At 40.3% G+C, this 24,413-nt stretch overlaps 2 protein-coding genes across 3 annotated transcripts; one reads left to right on the top strand and one right to left on the bottom strand.

Annotated features, from left to right (window-relative positions):
• Positions 1 to 92: 92 nt before the first annotated feature.
• On the top strand, positions 93 to 1,366 carry atp5md (ATP synthase membrane subunit k). 2 transcript variants are annotated; one of them, XM_054603786.1, is made up of 4 exons: positions 93 to 179; positions 841 to 945; positions 1,061 to 1,154; positions 1,253 to 1,366. In XM_054603786.1, exons 2-3 carry the CDS (start codon positions 859 to 861, stop codon positions 1,148 to 1,150), a joined length of 177 nt encoding a protein of 58 aa, XP_054459761.1. In that variant the 5' UTR covers positions 93 to 179; positions 841 to 858; the 3' UTR covers positions 1,151 to 1,154; positions 1,253 to 1,366. The 2 variants fall into 2 exon arrangements, with proteins under 2 accessions (XP_054459761.1, XP_054459762.1); XM_054603787.1 differs by having other exon boundaries at positions 1,230 to 1,366.
• taf5 (TAF5 RNA polymerase II, TATA box binding protein (TBP)-associated factor) lies at positions 1,364 to 7,612 on the bottom strand. The gene is given in 12 exon segments (XM_054603774.1): positions 1,364 to 1,977; positions 2,207 to 2,384; positions 2,933 to 3,110; positions 3,229 to 3,393; positions 4,405 to 4,534; positions 4,618 to 4,738; positions 4,823 to 4,958; positions 5,187 to 5,350; positions 5,465 to 5,780; positions 5,896 to 6,124; positions 7,181 to 7,328; positions 7,331 to 7,612. Coding segments are annotated over 12 exon segments (2,262 nt in total). The 3' UTR covers positions 1,364 to 1,762.
• Positions 7,613 to 24,413: the final 16,801 nt, after the last annotated feature.

Here is a 24,413-nt window from a genome sequence, read left to right as displayed (position 1 = left end):
ACAGCGCTATCAGCCACTCAGCGGTCGTATTAGACCCTAACATTGAGTGACGTTCTTTTGGACCAATGACAGACTTCTGGGTTGCGGCGGTAGGCGGGACTTCCGGACAGATCTCACATCGCGGCCTCTGCTGAAGGACACTAGTCTCATTCTGCTTCCACAGGGGTCGAGAGCTAAAGGTAAGACATAACACACCTGGAAACTAACAACACCGGTCACTTTTTATTCAACAACACAGAGTAGTGATGTACCCATGCTATCTGTAAGACAACTCTGTGGTGATGAAGCATTCAACTAGCGGTCTGTACAGACAGCTAGCTGTCGTTAGCATGCTAACCTAGCTGAGCTTTACATGCAGGGACATGAGACAAGAACAGTTCACTCCTGTGAGAAGGTTGTGTGTGTGTGTTGGGCCAAAATACAAATGCTGCTTGAATGATTACTAACATGTGAGGTGCAGGAGTTTTTTGCCACACTTCGTCCTGTCAAGAGTTAAGTTTTATGAATGAAAGTCCAACCCTGTGTGACCAACACCAGTTTAAAGTAGTTAAACTGGGAATATTTTCATTCACGATTTTATTTTGCTGGTTGTTTCTTGGCTATAAATGTAGTTAGACATATCAGTTTCCCAGAGCTCAAGGTGACTTCATCAGATGACATGCTTTGTGCAACCAGCAGTCCCAAAACAGAGAAATAACCTAAATATATTTTTGTTCCCATCATATAAGTCTACATCATGACTTAACAGGATCTTTGAAAAAATGCAATCAAGATTTTGAGTTACTGTGCGTAAGATAAAGATGAACTTCCCTCATTTGTTTATTAATCTACTTGTTATAGGACCATTAACAATCCATCATGGGAGGACACGACGCAGGAAGCCAGCACCAGTTTACTGGGTTTGCAAAGTACTTCAATGCGTACACAATCACAGGAAGGAAGAATGTGAGTTGTGTGCAACTTAACTATGAATAAACATTATTTTCATGCAGTGAAAACTGGCAGGCTGAAACTGTCATGAAATTCCCATCATGCCTCCTTTTTTATTTTCTCCTTTTAGTGCGTTTTGGCCACATACGCCAGTCTACTAGCCATTGGCCTCTTCTTCAAATTGAAGCCCAAGAAACAGGCCGCTGTCACAGAAAAGTGATCATGTAAGTCTCTACATTCCATTTTTTTTCCAAATCCATCGTACTTTAGGAAGTAATGCTCCATTCATTTAACTCAAGGCCTCCTCATTGTCTCCTTACAGGTGTCCATTTTGACAGCTGGAAGAGGAGAAAGCATCCGGACATGCTTGTAATAATATCTGACTGTTTGTTTTCCCTATGTGAATAAAGAACATTTATGCCCAAAACATAGAAAACATGTTTGTTTTTATTTACAGTGTACACCAATATAAAATACTATGATACAGAAATGTCAGCCACGTGTTGAACAAAGCTGTATTCATGGCAGTGATTTAAAAAAAGAAAAGTCCTCAAGCAACAATGGCACTTATCATGGCGAAGGGATATCTGCAATAGATCAGCTTGATTTGTGGCCGAATCTGTCAGACTGAGGTCCAGAACAGGAGTCGGCTAACCTTAATTTTAATCTTTATTTACAGCTAAATTCTCACCAGAGGTGATATTTTTTGATAATTCAGTTTTTGTTTTGTTCAAGCTGCACCACAAACCTCTTCATTACTTGGGGAGCACTGGGACAAATTATGCTTAATTTCAAGCTTGATTGGATTATTTTCTCATAGTTCAATAATGTCTCATGGATTGTAGGCACCAGCGGCCAACAGCAGGTTCCTGCGGGTGAAGTGAAGGTGTATGACGGGTGTGGATTTTGACATGTATGTGCCCAGCAGAAGCTCCTGGGAGTTATCTTGTAGATGGACGTGTCCTGTAGCCGCTGTGAAATCATCTGTCTCTAAATCATCAAATGCTTTCGTGGCATCCCACAGGCGAACTGTGTTGTCCATTGAGCCTAGAAAAGGGAGAGTACACTCAGTCACTGCACGCATAATTTAAAGAAAACTCCCCTCAAATCTGCATGTGAATAAATTGAAACCAACAGATAAAGACTGCAGGGCTATGCTCTCATGTAGCTTAATCATTCTCTAAATCATTTTTCTTTTAAAATGGCTACACATGCATTCACTTGCATAACAGTTAATAGATATTCAACTGATTTCAAATTAAAAGATGTCACCCACCGGAGGCGAGGATCTCTCCGTCTCTGCTGAACCGGAGGGAGTAGATGGAGTCTGTGTGGCCTTTGAGCTCTCCAATCATCAGCCCGTGACCGATGTCCCACAGAAGAACTCTGCCATCAGTGGCTCCTGAAGCCAAGAACTTACCATTGGGAGAGAAGCTCAGCGCATGGATGGGACCCTGGAAGACAGAGTTAAAGGCTGGCTGAGTAGTGGTCTCTGCAGCAGTCAATTCTGCTAGCTGTAACTGTGGTATAAACCTGTGACACTTTTGCCTTTTTAACTCTGTGGGTGTAAAGGAAATTCTCTGACCAGCATCACTTAATAGCATCCATCAGAAATTAAAGAGGTGTTGCTCCATGACTCATGGGTTTAGACAGTGCATTTAATGTTACATTTATTTTTATTGGGATCAACCTATTTCTGATGTTGAATATAAATAACACCACAATATTTGCTGATGTGTGTAAGTTGAACTAAACTAACTGATTCCCTAATATGCAGATACCAAACTAAACGTAACTGTATTGACATTTTTAAAACATGCCATTATGTTTGCATTTGTAAATGCTTAATTTCCTTACTTTAAACAACAGATTTGCAATTTTCCCTGCTGCGGGACTAATAAAGGATTATCTTATCTTAGATTTGGCTTTCAAGATATGGCCCTACTTCAGAAAGAGAAACCACAGATATGGGGCTCTGCTCGGCTCTGGTGACTCATCTGACCTTGTGACCGGTGAAGATGCGCACACAGCTTCCTTGCAGGACATCCCAGAGTCGGATGGTGCGATCAGAGGAACCTGTGGCCACGTAATTGGAGTTGGGGTGAAAGCGGGTGCAAGTGACATCTCCTAGGTGGCCAGAAAACATCCTCAGAGGCTGGTAGTGATCTGTTGCCCAGAGACTGTTAGAGGAAGCACAACGTTGAACAATGATGGACATCTGGAGACAGGGCTGCTTTTTTGTATCGACAGTGTGTTTTTCTCTGTGTTACTGAAGAATAAGGAAAAACTGTTTCGTACCGGGCCACTCTGTCATGTCCCCCGGAGATAAAATAGTACCCATGGGGTGAAAAGTGGGTGTCCCACACTGGGTAGTTGTGACCTTTGTAGCCCACCAGACAAGTGAATGTTTGGAGACTCCACAGCCTGACTGTCCCGTCTTCCGAACTTGATAGCAAGTAGTTTCTGAGAGACAAAATGAGAAGGTCAACAGGAATTACCAGAGTTATACAAGTCAGGGGTCACTCAGTAACGTGTCTTTTTTAAATTCTCTAAACGTAAACGTGAGTGCACAGACTGACAATGATAATGTTATAATGTAAGCCGCAAAAATGAACAATTAAAAGATTGATCTAAGCCCACTGAACACAGTATGATCGCTTATTTATAGAAGTGCCCAATAGATGTAAGACACTGGATATCTAAGAATTTCCTTCAATTAAACTCAAGCAAAACAGAAATTCTTGTCATTGGCTCCAGCAACACAAACATTAAATTACTGCCATCTACTGGTTACCTGTCTGAATACACCAGGCAGGCTGCTAGAAATATTGGCGTCTTGTTTGACTGTAATCTTAGTTTTGGGCAGAACAATACAAAAACTTGTACAAACATGCTTTTATCAACTAAGGAACATCGCCAGAGTTCCACCTATGTTAAATTGTAAAGCTACAGAAACTATTTTACATGCTTTAATCTTATTATGCCTGGATTATTGTAACAGTCTTTTCACATGCCCTAAATAGAAAAACTGTGACCGGCTGCACAGTACAGAACTGAGCTGCCAGGCTTTAAACTACGTAAACAGGTTTGAAGACATAACCCAGTTTTTAGCATCTTCACACAGGCTTCCAGTCTGTTAAAGCTTCTTTAAATGACTTAAAAGGCACTAAATGGGTTGACTTCTCAGTATATCTCAGATCATTTATCTCTGTGCGACCCTGCTTGCACTTTGAGATCCTCTGGCTTTTATCTGAACTTAGAGCCCCTGATTTGTTATACTGTTTATGGGTTCTGCCATTTTACAATGTTTTTATGTGGTTTGTTTAGTACTTTTATTCTTTTACTGCTGCTTTTATGTCTTGCCTTGTTATGTTTTATGTGTACTTTGCTTACTATGTCAAGAACTAACTCTGTTTTGATAAGGCCTATACAAATAAAAACATATTATTATTATTATTATTATTATTATTATACCTGTCTGGGCTGAAGCTGATGCCGTACACCGGGCCACTGTGTCCATAGAGGATCTTTGACTCGCTGGCCGTCTTCTCATCCATGATCCTCTCCAGCACATCGTCCGACTCTTTGTCGATCAGATTCAAGTCTTGAGACAGAGAAGAGATTTGTGTTATAGAAAGTCAGAATTACATTAAGATAGGTTGCCATGGCCACATTCTTGCACTGTACCTGCTGCATTCTTGACCTTGCGGAGCTTTTTCGGTGTGACACTCCACACCCGTACTGTGGAGTCAGCGAAGCCTCCTGCGATCAGGCTGGAGTCATCTGTGAAGTCCACTGCAGTCAGACCCTGTGAGAATAATTAGAAATGATTCTCCTGTAGTTTACAATGAACTGTCTATTTTCTACCACTTGCTTGGTTTTGAGTCATTACCTGGTAAGCGTTGAGAAAAGAGTAGAAGCAGATGGAGGGCAGGTTATCTGGTCCCAGGCGGATCCTCTTGGTGGCCTCCTTCATGTACATGATCTTGTCCAGCTTGTCTGAATCCTTTAGCTCTGGTAGAGGGATCCTGAAAAAACAAAAAACAAGGTCAACTGTCACTGACTGGTGGCTCCACAAGCAGTTTAAGGACTTCTGAAAAGAAGCTTGCAAGCAATACAATCAATACCTCTTTTAAACATTGGAATATGTAGAGTTCTGGAAGTTTGGCAAGTACAACACTATCAACTGTCTTGTACTGTATGTGGATACGTCATGTCCTTAAAATTAAAAGTTTATTCTCTACCAAAATCTCTACCTAGTCTGTGAAGGTGCATTAGGGTCCTGCTTCTTGCTCTTGGAGCCCATGTTGTCCTTTTTGGGTTTCTTCTTCTTGGGTTTGCCCTCCTCATTCTCTGCCTCCTCATCCTCGTCATCAAGAGGTAGCTCGATTTCTGGTTCCTTCAGCAGTCCATAGAACACCTGTATTTATAATCAAACAAGAACAAGTCATGAATTCAACAATTGTGAAACAAAGGCACGGGGAGACAAAGAAAAAACACACATCATCTTTGTGTGTTGGTGTATAAATCCAACCTTAGCCTTATTGGCCTCTCGTTTGGCCTCTCCTGCCAAGCTGCCCGACATGGCGTCAATCTGGCTCTTGTGGCGTGGCATGCCATCGAAGATGTCAATGTAGAGATGCTCTTGTATGATATTCCAGATCTGGTTGTTCTGACGCTCCTGCAAGTGTCTCTTGAGCAGCTGGTAAGAGTCACGAGAGATACGCAGGACAAACTTGCTGGTGCGGAAGTCCATCAGGGTCTCGTTGCCTCTCATGTGCTCCCTCTTGGACAGGCTGGACAAAACACGCAAGTCATCTTCGTAGTAACACTCTTGATCACCGCTGAACCTGAGATGGTGAGAAACAAAAGAGGTATGGTTTATCAGCTGTGCAGGATTTAACACTAAAACAAAAGTTAAGTGTTTATAGTTAGAAAGATGTATGATATGTCAAGGAAACTTACTTTTCAAAGAACGCCTTGGCCTCTGTTTCCTGATTGTTGTACACCAGTTCCAGATACATGTGCACAAACAGCGGGTAGAAGACCTGGGACAGCTCTGCTCGGTGACAGTCCAGAACCGATTCTATGAACCTCTTCAGGCCGTTGTAGTAAACCGGGTACAGCTTCGGGTCTCCCTGCTGGCTGTAAGCTGACAGCACCACGTTGACGTCCGGCTGGTCCTCACCAGTCACTGTTGAAGAAGAAGTCTCAGTGAGATGTGCAGTAAGCCAAGCTCTACGACAATATGTTATATGTTTATTTTTCATTCAAATATTACCTTATCTGTCATTTAGGTTTTGAATAAAAAATATCATGGCTTTATAACACCACTTTTAAACTTGTGAGATGTTGAGACATGATTACAACTAGGCAGCTATGTGAGAAACGGGAGTAATTTATATCATTTGTTATGATATGAAATATATGATCCACCCGGTCACAGCTTTTTTCTGTCCTGGCCCCTCAGTGGTGGAATGAACTCCCCACTGACGTCAGGACAGCAGAGTCACTGCCCATCTTTAGGCGCAGGCTGAAAACCCACCTCTTCAAGAAGCACTACCCTGAGCCTTCCTCGTAGCACTTATTGCACTCGTATTAGTTGTTGCACTTACTGTATTCGTATCAGTTCACTGCACTTATTGAATTTGTATTTGTTTACTGCACTTATCCTATTCGTAGTAGTTTGTAGCACTTACTATATTCGGATTAGTCTGTTGCAATTATTGTTTTCGTAGTAATCTGCCTCTGCACTATACTTTTGCTCTGGTTTATGCTTTAAGATGCTTGTTTAAGAAAGGAGATGCACTTATGACTTCTGGTGACTAGTAGTTCTCTTGAATACCTATGTTGAATACACTTCCTGTAAGTCGCTTTGGATAAAAGCGTCTGCTAAATGACTGTAATGTAATGTAATGTAATGTAATGATATCCACAGTTGGTTTTTGTATATTTACTTGCAATAACACTGGGACTGAAATTGGTACTTGTTCTTTTTTTTTTGTTAGAAAAAAGAAAAAAACTTGCATCCTTGCAATACATAACATACATGCCTTATGAAAGGAATTAAAACTTGAACTGAGACTGTAAGAGAGGAGTTGGTAGAGTATAGTAACTCTATAGTCATACATGTGATACTACACATGATAGTTACACTTGTTAGGTTTGACTAAAAACTCAAAGCAAAAGTTTTGGATTCACAACAGCGTTTCACACAATAAAACAAACTCAGACAAGTTCTGCATCGGACCTTTAGCCGGCGCCGGGGCTGCAGCGGAGGATGAGCCGGTCACCCTGCTGAGCAGAGAGCTCGCATCCCCGCCTTCCAGCTCCCCGCTGCCCGCAGCACCACCACCACCACCACCACCAGAACCGGCCCCGGAGGAGTCGCCCCCTTCAGGTCCAGGGCATCCTCCGGTAACCCCGCTTCACGGCGCAAGATGTCCACGGACTCGGTCAGCTTGTTCTTTCTGAGGAACTGCAGGACCGCCAGAAGAGTCTGCTGGTCCTCCGGGGCTCCCGTAGCGGGTTTCGTCGGTGCAGCCGGAGCAGCGACGCCGGGGGACGCGGACAGCAGCCTCCCGTCGGTTGCATTGTTATTTGCAGAGCCATCGTTTGACGGTTCTGTTTTTATGTCTTTCTCTTCGACCGCGTCGACCAGACCACCTTGCACGGCCGCCATTTTAATAATGAAATGCGCATGTGCGAGGTTTAAAACGGAAAGCAGTAGCGCTGTAAGATGGGATCACCTGATTGGTGCTTATTGATGCAACGTCATCACGTGAGGAGCAGATGTCCCGCCCCCTTCGCCACCAGCATCTGTCACTCAGTGGAAACAGGCCTGCTGGTGTTAATTTGAACAAAATTTAAAGTTATGACCAATCATTGTATCATCAACAGCTTAACTTAAGCTCCATTAGTTCTCACATAAACTGTTTCCATATTAACCATGCATAACTATTACACGTGTTCATTGTTATTCTATTGAAGCACATGTAAACATTACATTACATTACATTACATTACAGTCATTTAGCAGACGCTTTTATCCAAAGCGACTTACAGGAAGTGTATTCAACATAGGTATTCAAGAGAACTACTAGTCACCAGAAGTCATAAGTGCATCTCCTTTCTTAAACAAGCATCTTAAAGCATAAACCAGAGCAAAAGTATAGTGCAGAGGCAAATTACTACGAAAACAATAATTGCAACAGACTAATACGAATATAATAAGTGCTACAAACTACTACGAATAGGATAAGTGCAGTAAACGAATACAAATACAATAAGTGCAGCGAACTGATACAAATACAGTAAGTGCAACAACTAATACGAGTGCAATAAGTGCTACGAGGAAGGCTCAGGGTAGTACTTCTTGAACTTCATTGTATCATCAACAGCTTAACTTAAGCTCCATTAGTTCTCACATAAACTGTTTCCATATTAACCATGCATAACTATTACACGTGTTCATTGTCATTCTATTGAAGCACATGTAAACTATATGCATTTGAGGACTGAGCATTATATAAAAAGTGAAAGGTATCTATTTATCCATCCATCCATCCATCTTCCGTAACCGCTTATCCAGTTAAGGGTCACGGGGGTGCTGGAGCCGATCCCAGCTGTCAATGGGCGAGGCAGGGTTCACCTGGACAGGGTTCACCTGGACAGGTCTCCAGCCTATCACAGGGCTGACATATAGAGACAGACAACCACTCACGCTCACATTCACACCTACGGGCAATTTCAGAGTCATCAATTAACCTAACCTGCATGTCTTTGGACTGTGGGAGGAAGCCTTATATTTAACTTAATGTGTTTACTCTAAACTGAATAGCATATTTCATTTATAAATAGAAGTGTACCATTTTGAACCAGAGGGTGGCACTTTTGTCCCACATTACCCCCACCCAGTCTTGCGTGTCCCAATCAGATAACCCTCCTTGGAAAAAATGTTGTAGAGAAACCGAGCAAGAACTTATGATTATCTTCATTATTGCTTGATATAACTGATTATTTTCTCGATTAATCAACTATTTGTTTTGTCTGTAAAGGTCAGCAAGTGGGAAATTCACATCAGACGACCCTGGACTCTTTCTTATGTGTTGTTTTGTCCATCCAAAAAAATCAAAGATACTCAGTTTACTTCCATAGAAGAGTAAGATAACCAGATAATATTCACATATAGGAAGCTGACAGCAGTGGATTTTTTTTTTTGCAATATTTTGTTTTAAGAGAAAAATAGCTGTGCACTATGACCTGTCCACTTATAGTCATGTTTTTAAAACAGCGTTTGTTTACGGCATATCCCTCTGTGCTCAACAATGCACTATCCTCCCCTTTATTTGAAATACAAATAATTAATGTCAGTCAATGAGTGATGCAATGAAGTGAGTAACATACAGATTTTAAATAGCATTGTGATATTGATAAGCACTTGATCAATCCAACTTTGTGTTTTGCAAACTTGGATTGATTTAATTGTAACAGCGTCGAAGCACAAGACATATAGAAATAACATACAAATATCAGCAGTGCCCACTTGGCGTTCTGCTGAGGCTGGATTTCTGTCCATGCAGAATAACACACCTTCTTTTCTCTGAACACGCTTAACTCCCTGTCAGAAATGCATTCATACCGCTGACTGTGCATTATTTGGGTCAGTGCAGCATCTGTTTTCATTTCTAGGGGACTGTCAGTAGAAAATCAGACCCTAATAGCATTTCATTTTATTATCAAACAGTGCAAGAGCAGTGTTCACTCACTGGCAGCATTTCTCCTTCATCTCAAGTCTCTTCTCGACAGTATTTTGCTCGAGATCTGTCTTAATTGTAACACCTCATCAATTGTAATATGTACATTTAAAAAATCCTTTTTCTAACCTATTACTAAACTTATTTTTTGTCGAGCTCAGATGCACTTGTAGAAGCTTATCTGTCCTCCTGCAGCTCATCTACACTGGAGTGATAACTCAGCAGCACGTTTAACGACTGCAGGTCCATAGTGAAGGGTGGGACAAAAGAAGGAGAAGGGGTTCACAGCAGAAGCAGCAGGGCGTTGTATAACATTGCGGTGGCGTAACACGGTGAGGTGGAGAGATGGGGGTGGGGTGGGGATGTTTGGTGGGTGTAGTAGACAAACATGTTAACATCAGCAGCTCAGGGTGTGGTCATCAGTGCAGGTTCATTGTATCGCTGCTATGTGAGGAGGATACATTGCTGCTTTTGTTGTCACTAAAAAGACAATGACAATGTATGTGGTATAATACTAAGATCAGCAATTTCACTATACATGTTTGATAAAGCTTTTGTCGTATTCACCCTCCATCTTAGCAGAAATGCAGGTAATCAGTGCTGAAAGACATGTGTCAGGCCAAAGGTTATTGATTTAAGATCTGTAAGTGTTCCCTTCATATATATGATTTACATAAATCCTGTTGTGCTGAATCGAATGACTTCAATTTCCAGCACCTGTGCCACCATAAATAAACTAGTGTGAAGAGTACTATTTTTATTTTAATAAAATCACTGTACTTTAAGATTTTACTCTGAAATGATGGAATAATGAACGGTAATAAAGATAGAAAAAGCAATCTCCTGTGGCCGCTTTAATGCCTCATGGCAGATATTGATTTGAAATAAAACAGGGATTACATGCAGCAGTCAGCTGGTACTTGAGGATTGAATTGTGTTAAGTGAGAGACTACGAGCTTTTGAGGTACAGACACTTTGTAATTAACTGTATACTGTTTCAACATTTCAGAGGAAAATTTTGGGTTTACACAATAAAGTAGCATCATTTTACACCTCTACAGGTTCATTCTTGACAGTAAATACTATTATTGCACTTTTCTGCTCTTATATTTTCAAGACAATATCTTTGAATGGACTTTTTCTGCATTTACTTTCAATAAAGTACATTTGATTTAAGATAAGAGATAAGATAAGATAATCCTTTATTAGTCCCGCAGCGGGGAAATTTGATTTCTTCCAATTGCATTAAACCAGCCTTGATGTCGGTATATGTCAAGCTATTCATTATATGGTGAAATGGGGAAAATAGGACTGTTACTGTCAGTCGTCAACCTTTTCCCATTGTTTTTTGGATTTCATCTGACCTTCACCGTCACAAAACCCTCTTGTGAACCTTTTGTCCTATGTTTCCGCCAGTTTGGTGTGTTTCTGGTCTTATATTCAATGTATATAAAGCTGCTCACATGCTCTTCACTATAACAAAATGTTCAGTGGGGAAATATGTATGGTCAGTTGGATCTTCCTTTCACACCTCAGTGATGACTTTTCTCAGCTCTTCTCAGTGTGCACAGAAGCTGGATTACTCTCCCACCAAGCCCCCATCTTTCTTTCTTTCTTTCTCTCTCCCTCCCACCCTCTCTCTCTCTCTCTGTGTCAGGAGGCAGCAGGGTGTGGCATCACCCAACAGAGGCAGCTTTGTAGGAGCACACAAATACCCTCAAAGAAAACGGTTTCATGTGCATTTAAACCCGTGAAATTCATACTGCCGTAGAGCCACAACATACCTTTTGAGAGAAATGAAACAGTATATTCTGCCATTCAAATATTAGAATTTCATCTCAACTTCTGCCGTCCTATACTTTTTATAAGAGCTTACATCCACATGATACTAGTGATGGTGATACCACTGAAATGCATCACTGATTCAAATTAAAAGGCTTTTTTTCTTTGTGTTTATGTGGTTATTGCGCTTCAGGAGATGCGCTGTTATGGATGTCCCCTAAAGACATGCTTATGTGCCTGTAAAAATGTCCCCTTCATGAGATTGGAGGGAAGGTTTATAGCAGATGTGCTAATTGGTATTGGTGGCATCAACCCAAGTGTGAAAGAAATGGGCGTCAAATTAAAAATGTATGCTGAAAAACTAAAACAAAAAGAAATTAAATGGCAAAAGACTATTATTAAAATAAGATTCACTTTGCAGAAAAGCGTGTTTGTGCAGACTTGTGTGTGAGGCGTCAGGGAGTGATGTAGTCCTGGGAGAGCAGAGTGGGGCGTTGCAGTTCTAGTCACTTCCAGCGGTTTTATTTTAATGCGTGCACGTGTATGTTATATCCTTTTCACTGCTGCGAGAAATGGTGCAGTTGAGCTGCATCTGATGATTACTTGAAATAGATTCACCATGTCCATAAAATAATGTCTGCTTTTTAAGAGCCTAATATTATAAGAATAATCTTACAGGGTTAGATGACAACGTATTATAACACAAAGTGATGTTTCCCTGGCCTGCTGTTTTCGTCCGTCCTCACTTTCTTATGATGGTGTTATTGTTTTCAAGGCAGGGACACCCAGCAGTCGGCCAGAGAGCAAGCGTGTGAAGCAGGCGATCTGTGATGCTTACCTGCTCATTTAAATTAGTTGTTGCCTTCCATAAACCACTGCCCGTCTATCTATGAGCACTAAACGGTCAGGAAACGCAGCAAAATCCCCACACTGAGATGCACAGGTAAATAATTCATGAGGTGTGACTCTCAGATGAGGTGGAAAATGCCCTAAGAGAAGCAAAAAGGGGAGGGAGAGAGTGAGGTTGGTGGGGGGGAGATGAAGGAGGGAGATAAAGGAGAGGAAGGAGGGCGGAGGGGTAAGGCAGCGTGGTGGGATTGGGTCAGGGAACGGGGGTGTGGCAGCCGACGGGGAGCAGTAACTAGACAGAAATGATGGGGCCTTGAACTCAGAGGATGTACGGTTGATAGAGAGGCAAGGAGAGAGGTGAGAGTGAGATTGTGAAAGTGAGAGGTGAGAGGCAGATGTAAAGGAAGACGTGTGAATGAAGAGAACTCACAGTGAAGGGAAGAAAGGGGATGAGGATTTCTCTTCTGGTAGCCATGAGCAGGGAAGAAGAACTGCATCTTCATCTAGTTTAATGTAACCCTTATTTGCATTGCTCCCACAAGCAACTGGGGTTTAAACCTTTATCCAACCTAAAAAAAATCGCCTTTTACACCAGTTACATCATGAAACTTGGAGTTAGAAATACTTGTATTAGCTCAGGTTGCCAACAAATTCCCTGAAATCCATCTTTATATATTACCGTAAGTCATTCAAAGCTTTCTGGTTAGCTTTTATCCTGTCATTTCTTGTCTAATAGAGGCTGCTCTTATTCTCTTTGGCCCTGTACGTGTGTGTGTGTGTGGGATGGGGCACTTGTGTGCGTGCGTGCGTGCATGGATGCATCTTAGAGCCTTTTGCCCATTCAAGCGGAATAATGGGTGTGAAGGCAGAGCTGTGGCTCTAGAGATCTCCATTTGGGGGGGATGAAATGTGGGGAGCTTGCATTATTCAATAGTGACCTAACTGGAAGTCTGGATCTTGCACGCAGTTGTAGAGCTGTCGGGCTTATGGACGGGCGATGGTAGCCGCATAGAAGCAACCCTGTTCAAATGCCCCAGAACAGCTGGGAGAAGTCTGGGTAGATGAAATACAGGCTTTACTTTGTGAAAGTGTCTTTAAGCAAGGCATTTAATCCCTATCTGCTCTAAGCCAGTTGCTACAGTAACCGTCAATACAAGTCTGAGGTAGTTTTGAGTAATTTCACTGCAAAAAGCGTCTGTCGTAACAAGTAATTTATTCACTCAGCTATCAAACTTTCTAAAACTAAAACTATTATCTCAGTGAGTTAAAGGAATAATTTGACATTTGTGGAACTCTGCACCACATTCATGTTTGAACAATAAATAGGATAAGCTTCGTTTTTTGTAGCTGCAGATTAAAAAATCTAGATGTAACTTGTTAGATACTGGACTTCAGAGGTGCTGGATTTTTTTACCTTTAGATAAAGCCACGCTAGCCGGTTTCTTCTAATTTCAATCTTCGTGTTAAACTAACAGGCTTAGAGGTAGCTTGATATCAATCTATCAATCTTTTCATCTAACTCTTGGCAAAAAGCAAATAAATGTAGGCCTATTTGCTTAAATGAATTCCTCTTGTTCGTGGTGCTGTTTCCCTTGTTTCATTATTTCAGTGTCTTGAAACAAAAAACATCGAGGCAGTAACATCTAGAATATGTAGTTTGCTGTAGGCTACTTAGGCCTCAGTATGCTGATGTTAGCATTTAGCTTTATTTAGCTCATTGTGCAACATAGCCTACTGCTATCCCACTGTGCGGTCATCCCATTGTAAGAGAGGCTATCTTTGCAGTTCAAAAAAATCCAAAAGAACAAAGGGAGACTGGCGTATCAAATTGGTTGGAATGGTGCATAAAGTCATTTGTTACCAAACATGTGGAGTTGTGTTCATGACCATAATGTCATTGTGTATTAATTCATTAATTGTAGTTTTCACTTTCTGCCTAGCCTCTCTTCGCTCTCCCTCTCTCTGCTTGCTATCTCTCCCTTTGTTCCCTCCCACGCATTTTCTGTCAGTAGATCTAACCAGACACTTTAGCCCCCCCGCCCACTGCAGGTCCCTCCCAACACAATGTTGTGCAGCACAGTTTCTTTATCCCTATAAATAATGCAGGCCCCATCTAAAACTAATAAGGCAGTACGGTGCACTGAGGCGACATAACAAATTCAAACCAAGAAACATGCAGTCATATTGAGACATTTTGATTCAACTCATTATTTCATGCACCCAAAACTGTATGCCTCCGTATCAAATATTACATCATAACTAATGCTGTTATTATAATAAGTTTTTGTTGTTGTTGTTGAACCACATGTTGTTATAACGTTATGAAGCTCTGTATAAGAGACAATTCACTGCATGAATGTCCTTTGTTCCAAACCCCTTCAGATAGCTCCCCTACCAAATTAGGCTTCTCTGCGGTCCAATGAGCATGTCTAAAGATTATCACACACACACACACACACACACACACACACACACACACACACACACACACACACACACACACACACACACACACACACACACACACACACACACACACACACACACAAGCTGACTGACAGCTGCTGAGAGAGAAAGATAAAGAGGTGGCCTCTAATTGCTAAAGGTCAGAGCCCCGTTATTTTAAGCCTGGATCAATAATTACAATTTGTAACCAATGGTGACATTAACATTTTAGAGACATATAATTAACATAGTTGTATGATTAATTTAGTATTGTCTGTAGTTTTTGCTACCATATTCAGTCAGTTTCATCTAAGTGTGTGTGGGTACATGTATGGAATAAAGAATAAATCCCAAAAGATCTGAAAAAGGAGAAATAGTTGTAATATATAGCTCTTTAAAATCCCCCCATAAATTAGAATAATTTATCGAGGGAAATTGCACCTCTCCCCCTAGCGTGTGTCACATTGGCAGGATTCTTCTCCTCCAGGACAATAGATTGGCTGAAAAAAAAGATCTATGTCTCGCACATAATGAGCTTTGGTGAATTCCTGAAATCTGTCAATGTGGATCTGAACTAAATCCTGATTTGCTTCGTAAACCAAGGTGTTCAGGAGAACCTTTCATCTGTAGGTTATCGGTTGATTTGTCGGAAAGGACACATCGATTTCCATTCAGTTGCCTTTCATCATGAAGGAAAGGGACTTGGGCCAAAGCAAGGCAAAAGTGAAATCAATCATTCTTTCTCTAGTATGGAAAAATATAGAAAGCATATATCCAAATACAAAACTTTTCACGGTGAAGCAATGCTCTTTGTTCTCCTTTCACCACCATTTGATGTCACCAGAAGGGGAGGATGGTCAGGGAGGAAGGTCCTTGGGGACCTGGACTGGTAAATTTACATGAACAGACAGAAACACACATATTTCACTCACACACATGCCTAAATGAATTGGCGTTCACATTCACAAAGAAGCCAACTTGCTGTAGCTCAAATTAGATTTAAGACAAGACTTCTGACATAATAAACCATTAATCATGTCTCAAAAAACCTTTGCTCTACTGTCTTTTGCTGATTTAGAAAAACAGCAATCAGTAATGCCTGAACAATGCAAATAGAATGTAAATAGATTTGCTGTGGTGATCAATTATTTTCATTTTTACTTGGTTTACAGTTTGACTCCATAATTGTTCGGAGATTAAATCTATTATGGCAAAATTGGATACACATTTTGGAAAATATAACTTAGATGTTTGGAAGCGTTAGAAAAGGAAATTTTGAGTTGATGCTAAAAACCTGTTTAAAAAAGAATACATTCCACAAGGGAATTAAAACAAATATAAACAGGGATATCTAAAAGTGTTTCTGTAAAGCAGAGGAACCAGTTAACTCCTTATTTCATCTCCATCTCCAATGGATTCTGAATCTTAATGTCCATCTCTATTGTGCAGTAAAATGACTCAAATTATTCAGTGTAATTTCCATCACCCTGGGCAATAACGGGGCGTCTTCACCCAGAGAGAGCCTGTAATTATGCTATTTCATGAGAGAAGGCATGCACAGCGAACACCAGCTTTAGAGTCAATTAGATAATAGTCTCATGTGTAGGGGAGTTCAGATGCTAGCCTCGCAGCACACGGTGACATCGTACACTCGTACATGGTGAACACTTTGCCAGAAAACCAAAACACAGACAGATAAACTAACCTGTGAAGCGGTGTACGGATGGATTTATACAGACAAGTGATATATGACCTCTCAGTCTGCTCAGGACTGCACAAGCTTCCAAACTGCTTTTTAATTAGTAGCTGATCCTGCTCTATCGATCTGCTCTCTAACTATGGGGCGTTGGCTTACTATGGATCAGCTGACCTTGTAATACACACAACAACAAAACCATCAGCATACCTCAACACCACTCAGCCAGACCTTTTACTGTATTCACTTCATTATGGGAGGTAAATATTTTAGCGGTTCACCAGCCGGAAACGTTGCATGAATGAGTCTGCAGAGTGAGATGCTATTTATAAATTACAGTCACGCCAAGATAATGAAATGCTTTTGCTGTTTTCTTCCCGATCAATAGCTGTTAATGTGTGTACAGTGACACAGTATATCAGCCTCTGGGCGCACTGCCAGCAAGTGGGGAATGACTGCAGTCAGCACTTTCTGAGATGGCAGAGGAGTGGGGGAGGCAAACATCCATATGCATACAGTAGGCCTGGAGATGGGGTGCCTTGACATTGCATGTATTTGCCATGTTGGTGTAGTGCAGCAAAGAGGGGAGGGGCCAAGGGTGCAGAGGTTACTTGCATCATGGATTTAAAAAATGTCTCTGATGGTTTCTGCAAACTGCAGCAGCGCAGTGTGAAGGTGAGACAGACCAGAGAAGAACACAGAGATAAAAGCGAGAGGAATTATGTAGACATGCATGGTAAAATAGAAAAACATTGATGAACTCTGAACATTAGTTAAATAGTATTTATGTGTATACAGTTGAATAAATGATCTCTGTTTTGTGTGTGTGTTTCTTGCAAAGTAAGCCTACAGCCAATGGTTGGTCTTCTATCGGCCCAACTGTAGATGAAGATGCTCATGGATCTGGAGAGGTGCAGACCATAAAGAATCTTGCCACAGTTTGTCGCCATCCATGGCCTGTAACACCACACCTGTGCGGCACTGCCAAAACAAATTAATTTGATGCGTTAACAACGTCTGTTTGATGGATTCTCTCGCTCAATAAAGTCAATGGTGGCATTTGATTAATGAAAGCAGCCATTAGTGTGATATGCTCCCATAACTGCCTCTGCTTTCACTGAGAGAACAATTGCTCTGTTAAATTCAGCCGGCCATTTCTTCCCCATTGAAACTTCAGACAATCATAACGCCATAAAGTCGTTCTCCGCCGATCTCGAATGATGCCTTGTAATTACAGTGCACTCACCCGTGAGTAGCAGGTTAGATTAGATGACTCACTTCCAGGGAAACACTCGGCAGCAGTCTAAATTTATCTTAGTGTCATTTCTTTGAGTCTCAAGGTTGAAATGTATATTGCTGCAAAAACGGGCACAGGGGAGTAAGGTGACGACGGTACTGTTCGATACTTTAGCACCACCCAGGTGGGTCGATAACACCTGGTTACCTTATAGCTAAGCCAACAAACGCAATAATTCAACACACAAAAAAATGGTATACGGTAGGCCTACTCAAATATTTATAACTTGGAACAAATGGCTTTATTAATGGTTAATTATTAATTTATTCATGCGTAAGAGATCAGACATGACACCTTTTTAGAAAGATGCCCAGTCATTAATAAAGGGTCAATGGTTTCTCACAATAGTTGCTAAGACATTAGCTTGTTACCTTTCTCACGTGAGAGTGGTATCTATGTTCTCATGTAAATCCCAGCAGGAAAGCACATAAGCGTAATTCCGAGAAATGTTAAACTATTCTTTTAATGAAAGGTTTCTGATGTGTTTGCTGCATCAGGTTCTAACTGATTAATTGCAACATTGCAATGCAAAACGTATTCTTTTTAATGGCTTTTTATGGATATCTAAAGGATTGATAACTTATTTGTTATCAATTAAAAATGCATTTCTTCAACAGGTTAAAAGTCCATTGCAAAGTATGACTTTTTGGAAAGTGGTGCTACATTTTTTTTTTTTAAATCCTCCCCTATATTGTCCATCCTATCTTAACAATTTCATCCCACACCACAGGCAATGGTTGTTGGTTATTTTACATTTAGAATATCTGCAAACATTGATGTAAAACTGTCAAACTCTTTAAAGGTGCTAAATAAAACCCACGGAGGGTTGTCGGGACAGCATTATCTGCTGTAACCGCCATATGAGCGCATTGAAGAGAGGCGGCAGTGAGCTAGCAATGCTAACATGCACAAATGTGCACTAAAAGCACACGCGTCGCCCCGGCTACGTCAACAAAGAAGGGAGAGCATGTTCATTCTCTGCACAGACATAACTCCACTATATCTTTACATTACAAATAATTGTTTGCTGTTATATTAATGTTCTGAATATTGTGTAGAGAACCTTAAAGAAACTATGTGAATACACAAATTATTTGCAGAGGAAATTCTTTACTGGTCGTTTAAAGTAAAGTGCATTGCATGTGTCTCAAATGCTTTTAATCAGTTCATTTTGTGTGACTTGCTTTTCATTTGAGAACTTCATTAGTAAAATAATTACTTCTCCTCTAAGGGTCCTTTGATGTTATAGGAGGATTTGTTTTCTTGAACATATACTTAATATGGACAGCATGTGTGCACACTGTGTGTCATGTTTCAACTTCTTCTACAGCAGTTTTCTCAATAAAGAGGACATTTCCAAACATGAATGACCTTCATGCCTTTAACAGCAGCGAGTGTGCTATGCATTTAGATGGGTTGCCACGAACACAGAGAGATGTTGTAGTTTCTATCTCAGACCTGATGCAGGATTTCCCCATTAGTTGTTACAGCATTTCAGCAAATTAAGAAGGTCTAGGAGATGAGGCATGAGGCATTCTACAAATGTATTTATCGTCACATGCACAACAATTGATTGAAATTGATTGATCAGTTCCTAGTGGCAATCAATCGAAGGTTGGTTTGCACAGCAGATATTACAAGACCCCACCTTTATCCCATTAGGTGCACGTGTCACCATTGTTCTTGCACCTCACATAGAGGGGGCAAGGGATTAGGATAGCACCTTCTTATACACAGTATATGCTTCGCCCCATGCAAGCAGTCCCCACCCCCCTCTCCCAGCTGCCCTTTGCACGTCTGGATGTTTGAAGACTATATATACCTTCTGGAGCAGCAAGAGAGCTTTGTCAATAAGTCGGCCTCTGGGGTCAGGTAATCTTAATACCTCCATTCTGACAGCCTGCAGCCCTTTGTGTGGGGAAGGGTGTTTCCCTCTGAGTCCCTACATCCTCTGATGCATTGGTAGCTACTGAGGCAGATTAATGCAAGCTAAAAATCATACAGTAATCCCACTCTAAGCGTGACACTGGATGAGAGAACAATTTCGAAAGTGATATTGTTTGTAATGCAGAATGTATTCTTGTTTGATAATAAGGAAAAAATCCCCTGCTGATTGTTTTAGTGGAGCTAAAATAATCACAACAGCATGAGAAGCAAAACCTCATCAATCCAGTCAAAGCCATATTACGGGTTAAACTTTTGTAGGTAAGAAATGTGCTCAATAATAACACACAAATAAACACAATATAATTCAAGGTTAGACACTAATCTTCTCGAAGATAGAGATGAAATCAACTCCACAAATGAGGACTATAGAAAGTAGTAATACAAGCTACTTGGCAGTGAGTGCCTTATGATTTTGTATGCTACACTTTTCAATATTTTTGTATAAATGATGAGTACAATTATGATAAATTATGTAAAGGTTGTCGCTTTTATGAACCCACAAAGAATTATCACCTGACAATGCAGTTCCCCTCAGCTCTACTGAGCGTTTGAGCTTCTTCCAGGACATCATTTTGGTTTAATGTCTCACAGGTTTACTGTTATAGTTCAGTCATTGTCATCTCTTACCATATAGAAGTCAGCTGTTTTCAGGGGCAGAAGCCCTAAAACCCATTGTTTGCGACCTGCCCAGCACTAAACGGCAGACAGACACATTTAATGATGAACTGGTGAACCAAGTGGAACATTTAGCTGTAAAATAACTTGTTTTTTTGCTGTGAGTCTGTGGAGACCATACCAGAGCTAAAGAAAAATAAAACATCTCCAAGTGAAAGCTAATGTTGTGTGTCTGCTGGATGTGTAGATTGCTACCATGGTTACAATTTTTTAAGATATTAATATTGTCTTTGATTGTTTACAACTTGTTCAGGTGCCCCTAAGTGGCAAAAAACTAAACAATTATTGCAGTTATAAATCCATAGTTTGACATTTTGGGCGAAACTTTTGTCTCTCTTGCTGAGAGTTAGATAAGAAGATAGATACCACTCTCATATTTGTAAGTAAAGCTACAGTCAATTGCTGGCTAGCTTAGCTTAGCATAAAGACTGAAAACAGGGGACAGGAAAGAGTTAATTATATAACCCCCCCCTTACACTTCCGTTTTTGTGAGGATAAAACAAACAAGATATGAAGTGCAAATTAATGAGCTGTAGTGCTACACTGGTAGGCTGATTGTGTCACCTCTGATCTTAATGCAAAATGACGCTAACCACCTGCTGACTGAACATACTGTGCTGACTGACTTTTGCAAACAGCTCATATGATGGGATCACTTCCATCTGTATCCATATATCTAATGTGTCATATTCCAATCAAGATGAAAACATGTGAATCCTTAAACCTTTCGCATTTCAAGATAATGCTTGACAACTGTCCTAGGTTAACTTTTGTATGTCAAGCAAAGCAGTGCAGGCTCTTCATAATCTTGGAAATCAGTCATTATGGTAAAATCAGGTTTAATTATACATTACATTACATTACATTACAGTCATTTAGCAGACGCTTTTATCCAAAGCGACTTACAATAAGTGTATTCAACATAGGTATTCAATAATACTCTATGTTCATAGTGTGATCCTAGTTAATCTGTGCAGCAATTCTGCTTTAGCAAAAAGAAGAAGGAACAAGAAAACATCTCTTACAGACATACAGTGATGGTGACTTGTTCTTGAGAAATTGGTAAATAGTTATTAATGGCCTCAATTCAATATTCTTTATTGTTTCTGTAAATGTGCATGGCCTACATTTAAGGCCTAAGGGCCAGAAGATTAATGATGGCAGAATTACTCTCTCTGACCTCTGACAATTTCACACCTGCCCAGCAGCAGAGGAAATGAATGGTCACCTTGGCGTGGCCTTAAGATGTTAAATGCTAATAAACGCTATATCTAATTAAACTAATTCATTTTATAATATCATTGGAAATAAATGGATGCTTTTTTTGGAACATGATGTAGATACTGCACGACAACATTACTGCAAAAGTCTGCACCAGCTCGCCAGCAGCAGGTATTAAACAGCAATACAGCGGGGAAGTCATTTTAATAATTTCATACTGATGAACAAGAAAGAAGACTGAAGAAGCCCTGAATAAAATCACGACAAAGCCTATCTTTCATGTAATCTTTCAACTGATCAGGATACATCTCTTATTAGAGCTCTTACATAAGTGAAAAAGGGAATTCTTAACGCTTATCGTTGAAACAGAATCATCCAAAACTGATCAGAGAAATCTCTTTTCTTTTTTTAAGTTTCAAGCTCCTGATTATTAATTATTCCGTTTGTCCCTCTCACTACTCTTACTGTGCTTTCAACTGTTTAACTTCCTTTAATGCCTCATGGTACCTTGAAGAGCATTATTCTCAACATATAGTTTCATCACAGCTCTGCGTTACATTTTCATGCTTTCAATTTCTCTTTGTTCTCTCTCTCAAAATGCTGTGTCATAGTCTGCAGGCTGGATGTTGAATAGAAAGCCCAGGATGGGCTCAGCTGCTCTATAATGGATTAGAGCAGCAGCACAGACCTGTCACCCCCCAAAAGAGCTGAAGGAACATTTTAGACCAGAAGGTACACTGTGATCTTTAGATACACCATTCATCTAAAAAATATAATATTGTGTGTGTGAAAAATATGGAAATAAATGAATAATATATATAAAAAAATGTCTCAATTGCTGACCTTTTCTTATCAAAGAATATAAGCCTTGAACTGACATTGCTAATATAAAATGGATTTCCGAAATTGGCTTTAGTTTTATGAGGACATTACCTTGTTATAGCCTTATGATCCAGAATGTCAACATCTAAATGGATATTTTAAAGATTGTTTCATTCCAAATTACATCTGTTGATACTGTCGGTGGTTGCATGCTGCAGCACAAGGTTGCTTTAAGGACGCATCCCTGTAGGTTAAACTTGTTTTGCTGCACTGCTGCACCCTCCCTGGCCTCCTCAAACATAACGAGTCCCATCTGAATAGGGACCAACCAGGACTTCTTCCTCAAGTCACTGACTGCAGCCTATCGCTGCAAAATGTTGACAGTTGCAGAAAAGTGACATGGATAAATGAAAGAGATTTTACTTTTACAGTATTTTTTATTTGAAGGTCATCACATTTTAGAAATACAACATATTTTTTTCAGTAATGCTTTATTGTCAATTAGATATAATAGAGCTGCTGATGTTTCCTTAGGTGTCCTTGTGTAAAAAATTAGACCTGTATCAAAAAACACTGCCGACACATTCTGAGAGCAGGAAGTGAACAAAAATCATAAGTTTTCCCATGTGGTTTTACATATCGAAAGGCATGTGTTTATTTATTTATTTTTTGGTTTTTTTCAGATTTATCTCCACAGTGCCTCCAGTGCATCGACAGCAGTCTGCATGGCTTCGGTACTACTGCTTATGATGCACTTCTCAAAGCACCTTCCTCCCTCTCCACCTTTTGATGCAGCTAGCTGAAACCTAAAAATACCTACCTTTTAACATCTCATCAGACATTTTCCTGTGTAACGATGGGGTTCTATTATATCTGTTTAATCACTATAGGAAGTGATGAATCACACTTTTCCACATCTGAGGAAAGAAAGATATTTCACCGCAGCTAGACCTGGTGTAACTTGTGTCTTTTTATAGGCTTTGCATTCATCACATGTGGTAGTTACAGGGCAGCTTTTGTTTTGGTGTATAATTATTGCTTAATGCATGTAGCTTTTTACAAATAAGCACTCATTTCCTGTATTCAAATAGAATATTTATTTTCAACAGTTTGCATTTTCAAATTTAGCCAACATTTCGTTTTACTGAAGAACAAGGACAAAGGAAAAAATGCTGCACATCTAAAGTAGATCAAGTCAGTGAACCTTTGCTTTACAAATCAAATCTCGACACCTAAATGGAATTCTCTACAATATTGAAAATATTTGAAGAAGAACAGTGACCATTTTCTGATTAGTGAGATGCACTTTACAGCTAAAGTAATTATATTTTTGAGGGTGAATACCTCCCATTACACATCCTCACAGAAGCTTAGACGGAGGTCAAGAGCAATGCTGAGACCTTCCCCCCTTTGTTGAACATTTTCCTTCAGTCTGTCAGTCTGCATGTCTGGCTCTGCCGGCTCTGTCTCTGCTATTATTAGCACCAAGGAAAAAAATCACAGAGATGGCTTGGTTAATAGAGAAAGCCACGTCACACACAGGGCCTACCTCAGAATGACTCAGTACTTTTTGCGAGGCAAGGAAACTGAATTAATAAGTAATAAGTACATTTCCCCAGAACACTTAGTCCCTTGTCAACAAACTATTTTTAATCATACTACCTCAGTGTGCCATTAACTTAAATGTGACAATATGCTCTCCATAATGTTTTATTCCTGTCCTCTGATCTCTTTGTCTGCCTGTCTGGACGACAAACTTTGTCTCTCTGAAAGCTGTAAATCCCAGAGGCTACTGAAGCACAGCAGGATGCTAGCCACAGATTCCAAGGCAACAGCAGCAGCAACTCACAAATTAACACTTTAATTACAGGTACAGAGAGAACATGCATCATCATCATCTGTTGCTGAGTCAAATGGTAAAATGATTTATACTAAAAATTCATTGAAAATGCGTCTGGCTGCCTATGTTTAGAGGAATACTTGATATTTCGGG

This window comes from Anoplopoma fimbria, chromosome 9 (genome assembly GCF_027596085.1).
Source record: "Anoplopoma fimbria isolate UVic2021 breed Golden Eagle Sablefish chromosome 9, Afim_UVic_2022, whole genome shotgun sequence".
Lineage (NCBI taxonomy): Eukaryota > Metazoa > Chordata > Actinopteri > Perciformes > Anoplopomatidae > Anoplopoma > Anoplopoma fimbria.
This window is presented reverse-complemented; position numbering and strand designations above follow the sequence as displayed.

What these genes read in the sequence shown, in the direction of transcription:
- atp5md (XM_054603786.1), top strand. Translation starts at nt 859, where the DNA reads ATGGGAGGACACGACGCAGGAAGCCAGCACCAGTTTACTGGGTTTGCA. An exon ending in CAATCACAGGAAGGAAGAAT is followed by an intron (nt 946 to 1,060) that starts GTGAGTTGTGTG and finishes TTCTCCTTTTAG; the next exon opens with TGCGTTTTGGCCACATACGC.